Below are 5840 nucleotides of genomic sequence, written 5' to 3'. Positions count from 1 at the left end.
TTCTCCATCGAGCTAATCCCGATGAATTTCCCCACTTCCATAACAGCTCACTCCCCTGTCGATGACGAGGAGACCCATGCCTCCCGAAATGGAAGTTTTAGATTTCCATACCCAAAGTTACAACAACCAGGCAAAAGAGGCGCACACCGGGGACAAGTGATCGCTGGACGTGGGTAGTATGGAAGTTTCTACGTGGTAGGCCATTCAACAAGGTAAGAAAATATTTGGTTCCGGTCCAGCAGTGCCCCAGGCTCAAATCCATATGATACCACTCATAATCCACCTTTTCTCACTCTGTAAAATTCTCCGTCCTTCTCACCCATTTGGACATTACAATATTAATGTAACACCGGCTAAAAAGGTGTGTTTGCCCGAGCAAACGATTGGAAAAAGGTGAGAGGCGAGGAAGAGGCGGTTTTTAGCCCACGTATAGGATAGCTCTTGCCCGATATGGCGTGTGCCGTGTGCCACACGTTCTTCAAACCTTCCTCTCTCTCCCTTTGACTCAATCCTCATGTTCGTGGGGAACCCACCCTTTGCCTTCCCTCTCCTCCCTCTTCTCCCTCTTCTCCCTCTCCTCCCTCTCCGCCCTCTCCACCCTCTTCCGCGAGTTCCCGCTTAAAGTTCCCTCTCTCCCTCTTGCTCTCTTGTACCCCTTTCCCCCTCAGTGCCCCTCTCCTTCAGCGTCCTTCCCAATTTTCCCCCACTACGACGTTAAATCGTCTTGTTATCTTTCTCGTAAGATTTTTCCTCTTAGCCGCAAGTTTGTGGTGTGTCTCAACCGTTTGGTCTCCACTGCCTTTCTTTTCTTTTCGATATACGCGGCGTCAACTCGACCTCGTATCTTTATTCGGTCATGCCTGAGGAAATGGTCAGGGGTGGAGTTCTGCCCTTTTTCGTGGGAGCTCTCTTCAGGTGTTGTGTTTATTGTTGTCGATTTTATGGGCTTCTGCACGGTGGGGAATATTTTGAAAAATTACATCGATTTTTTGGTATTCTGGGGCGATCGGGAAATTTTACCGATTTTGTTTCTGAAGTCGGGGAATTTTTATGCGGAGTTCCGTATTTTTTTTTTATTATTGTTATTGAATAATTACGATATCGTCATGTGGGTCTTGGTTAGTCGATTCCGTAATCGGTAAGCGAACTGAAAGATCCGTCATTTTTTAATATTTATTTCTGTGGGGGGAATTTTATTTTTATTGCAGTCTGCATCTTCAGAGCTGAGCCGATTTTTAAGAATAATTTTATTAATAATTTAATGGAGTTATTGTTTAACGATTGATTGATTTTTGATTGTGCGGTTCGATGTGCCAAGTGCCCCGGGTAAAAAAAAATTTTTATCGCAATTTTTTTCCAAATTTTCAAAAAATTTCGGGAAAACTTTTCAGACATTTTTTTTTATGAAAAAAAAATCGGAAAACGAAACAATTTTATTTTTGGGAAAGGTTTTGGAAAATTTTTCCAAAATTTGAATAGGAAAATTTTTTTTATAATTTAGATGGCGGATTTTTTGAGAATATTGAAAAATCAAAAAAGTAAGAGGCAAAAATAAAAATGAGGATTTTATTGGCGTTGAAGAAATTTCTTTGACGTACGGAAATTTTCGGGTGTTAATAATGAATGGAATATTAAATAATAATTCGACTCTAATTTATTTAATTCTGACGTATCCCTTAAGGGATATATAATAATTCCTCAGAATCAATAAATTGAATAAATCCCGGGAATCCCAATACAAAGTCCTCCATTAAAAAACTTCAAAACTTCAATTCTTGATTTCTCCACCTCTCGAACGTAAAATTCACCTCTCATAAACATGACCTTATGAAGCCCTCCATCATGACGAAGTTCAAATTAATTCCCTTAACCCGTGAACCTCCCGATGACTCTGAAAACACCGACAACACCACAACCCACCGATGATTGATGAGCCCAGAGGCCATTCCCACTTTTCCCCGAGTTTTGAAAAAAAAAAAATCGTGATGAAATAAAAGTTTTCATTCTCAGGAGCAGAGCTTGTCAGAAAAAAGGCAACGACTGAAGAATTTTCAGATTAAAGAAGAAATTGCTAAATGCGATCTTTCAACTTTGCGAACCCCTGGACAAGAGAAGTATATAAAATAACAAATAAATTAAATAGTTATTAAATATTGGATATATTAAATATTTATTGGCTGAATTCAATTAAAAATTCAAACGTTTCCACAATAAAAATTGAATAATTTCCCGCGCTGGCGAATGATGCGATCCTATTGGCTGAAATTTGAAATGGATGACGAATCCCAGAAACTCCCCATTTTTCCTCCCCTAAACAATAATCTCGCGGGCTGACGACAGGTACCACTTGATTCTGTGAAATGGTACAATTGTAATTATCCAAATAATTCCAAAAAATGTTTTTCATTTCGAAAAAGTCTCATAATTTCCCGCGCTGCGAATGAAAAATGAGACAAGATGATAGAGCGAGAGGTGGCTGGTCGTGTGCCTGAGACAAATACAGAGAAACATATCGGCGTGGGGGTTGCGCCCACGCGAATGACGTCACCCTGTCAGAGTAACCCGTGCACAGTGTGCGTTTTTTTTTTGTCCCCACCATTACTGGTGAGACGTCTCACGAACGTGAAATACGTGGATGAACAAGAATGGGGAAAGGGATTGGATGGTATTGGTGAAGGTAGGAGGGTTGGACTGTAGTAGGGAAGAATGAGCTGGAGGGAGAGGAGGGCTGGAGCCAGGAAGGAATGAATGGAGATTGCAGAGCACACGATTGAGACGAATGGAGGGATAGAAGAGGTGGTCAATCCACCTCATGGTGGTGAAGGGAGAGTCAAATAAGTAAATAAATTAAAAAATAAAAACGATAAATGTAGCGTCTTGTTTTGATTTGTTCATCATCGGGAATTGAATGGATCCAACAGCCAGAACACGTCGAGGGTGAATGTCGCCGACACGTGACGTTGGCAAATATCGTTGTGGTTAATATACCGGCGCATTCCCGCCACACTCCGGCGATCATCCTCCTTCCTCCGTAGTTTGTCGTCGTAGCCAGGGGTCCTCTCTTCGTTCAACTCGACCACAACGATTTCACGTTCCCGCTCTCGCACACTCCGGGGCACTTCGCGCGCGAGCCAAGTCTTTATTAGTCTAGCGCGGACCATCGCGACACCCCTGCTCTACAGCATCTCCTTGTCTCAGTGATTATTTTAGTTTTTACCTTTTATTACATCGTTCATCTTTTACCCATCGACAATAATCCCATTCCAAATTGCACCAAGCTGGACCACCAAGTGATTCCTCTTCCTCATCAGCATATTCCCCAATTTTTCATCAATTCCATCACAATTATTGGTTGTTAACAGTTTGACTGTGAAATTTTGAGTTATCAGTTTGAGTTTTGTGTGCGTCTAGGATTATAATGTGACCACGTGAATTTTTAATAAATATAACAGTTGGGAAGAACCGACGGATTGTTGAACCATTGAGCATCATTATCACTCCCAACATCCGGACGACGGATATCGCATTTGTTATATCTCATTTGTCATTAGCTGCTGTGGACGTCCTGTGCCTGTGAAACGTTAAAAATCAAGAATATGAGATGACTCATGTAAATTGTTCAACACCGTTTTACCCCACGTGAGCATGTCCTCTGATTGGCCATTGACGGGGGATTGTTGGTCGTGTGTGTCAATAACAAAGTACCAAGTATAACAATTGTGTACTTCACTGCCACTGGAGATTATTGGAATATTACCAAGTGGTGAGGGAATAAACTCGGAATAAACGATCAAATTTTCGAAAAGATGCTGGCGCTCGCGATGCGACGCGAACACGCAACTGGACGAAGTAGTGGTAACAATTACGAGCCGGCGAATCCACTAGCTGGTTTTGATCATCTACAGCAGAATCCATTTGCACATCACGGTAGTAATGAGTCGAGGGGTAGAGATCAATCGATCAATGAGGACGGTGAGCTCCAGGAGTTCGTTGATATTGCCCAGGTGCAGCAGCTGCTTCAGCAGCAGACACAGCAGACACAGCACCATCATCACCAGCAGCAACCACCAACATCCTGCTTATGGGGTACCGTTTATCCACCACCACCACCCACCATTGGATATCCTCATCACCATCTTCATCATCATGGACCACCTACCAATCATCCGCCAGGTAAAACCTATTGAGAGCACGGAATTGTCTGAATGACTTGTTGATCTTGCGCTTGTCTCTCTCGAATGGCTTCTGCATTGCATGCAAGCTGTTGTTTATTGTCCTTGAACTGATGATCAGGTAGGGGATTAAAGACAGGGTTTTTAAGACATCTTGCTAAGTATTCGGATTAGTTTGAGAAGGTCGACCAAGTTTTGTCCGCTGGGGATAACCGTTTGGCCCGAGGTTAGATCTCGCATGAAGTTTCAGACAAATCTTTATTTAAGACGCTTAATCATCCTTTGATTATGGATTGATACTTAATCATCGCTGCGTTCGTTTGGTCGTTCGCAAATGACTCGAGAGTTTTATAGCCTCGTTATTAGTAGGGAAACTGGTGAAGTAGGTTGAGACGTTCTTGTCGTCGTTTTAAGACATTGATGGCCATGAGCTTAAATGATTCTTCTGATTTCTAGATTGAGATAATTAGGTGTTTGAATAGTCGTCGGACTTTTATGCTGAATTTTGACGAGGGAAAGATTCCGAGGTGTCTTAAGATGGAGGATTAAAACGTATTAAAAATTAATTTATTGGTGGCGTCTTAAATCCAAGGAGTTGACACAATTAAGACAACACAGTGTCTTAAATCAAAATTCTCTCTAAAATCTCCATCAAATTATCGTCAAGGGGCTTCGACTCGACTCAAACGAGTGTCTTAAATTCCGCGACTTAAATTTTAAGTCATAGATAGTTATCTCGTCGTAAACAAGAGAGAACAACGCAAGATGTGCGATTTTAAGACAGCTTGTGCCAGTCACCTCGAATCCATTCATACCGATACCTTCTGTGCTGACGTCTTAAATAAAAAGCCCGTCAAGACCCTAGTTCCAGGAGCTCTGGAAGACAATATTCCCAACGAAGATACAACCTTAAATTCATTTGATGTTTACGAGTAGAGGATCGCCGCATTCACAAAAGATGTTAACGAACGCTCTCTGGAAAGGAAACCAAAAGGAAAATATAAGGAACTGAAGAGAGAATCGAAAGAAGGCCCCCAACACACCCAGCTATCGGATGGGTGTGTCTACCATGATCGCGAGTCACTCGACTTATGCCCCAACTCCGTTTGTAGTTTCTGCATTTGTTATTTATTTATTTTTCATTCACAATTTGCACTCAAAAAATATATCTTTGTCAAGAATATAGTACCACTTCAAGTACTTTCATCTGAAGCATTAATAGTATTCAATATTCCTCAAGTCCTTGAGTTTAAGGCACTGAAGTCATATTGAATGCATAAAAAATTTGAATCAACTTCAATATCAAGTCCAAAGTACGGAAAATGTCTTAAAGTCACAAAGTATTTTAGTCCCATTTAAGAGCCCAATGAAGTCTTCATTTCATCGAGTCCTTCGGTCCAAGTGATTGTCTTGATTTCCGAGTTCTTTTTAATGAATTCTAAATTCATGAAGCCCTTGGCTGTAATGATCATCTTGAATTCCTTTCGTTGGTTCATTTAGGAATCTAGTCCCAATTTTCTTTACAACTTTTTCTCACGTACATCATCTCGATCTAAGCCGTCGGTCGGTGATCGTCCCCTTAACAACCGATTCTCTGCACTGATACAACAAATTAATTCCATCCTGATGAATTCTTCTTGGATGAAGTCTCGAGTAGTTGGACATGTT

General features: G+C 41.3%; 1 protein-coding gene across 1 annotated transcript in view; it reads left to right on the top strand.

Moving 5' to 3' along the window:
* Positions 1–3175: 3175 nt before the first annotated feature.
* Positions 3176–5840, top strand: part of sr (stripe) — a 23002-nt gene continuing 20337 nt past the window's right edge. Inside the window, exon 1 of the mRNA XM_011300502.1 lies at positions 3176–4173. Within this exon, the coding sequence (XP_011298804.1) occupies positions 3807–4173 (367 nt within the window). The 5' untranslated portion in view covers positions 3176–3806. The remainder of the gene's footprint in view (positions 4174–5840) is intronic.

The sequence above is a fragment of the Fopius arisanus genome, unplaced genomic scaffold (genome assembly GCF_000806365.1).
Source record: "Fopius arisanus strain USDA-PBARC FA_bdor unplaced genomic scaffold, ASM80636v1 scaffold00018, whole genome shotgun sequence".
NCBI lineage: Eukaryota > Metazoa > Arthropoda > Insecta > Hymenoptera > Braconidae > Fopius > Fopius arisanus.
The sequence above is the reverse complement of the archived record's forward strand: the minus strand, read 5'-3'. Positions and strand labels throughout refer to the sequence as shown.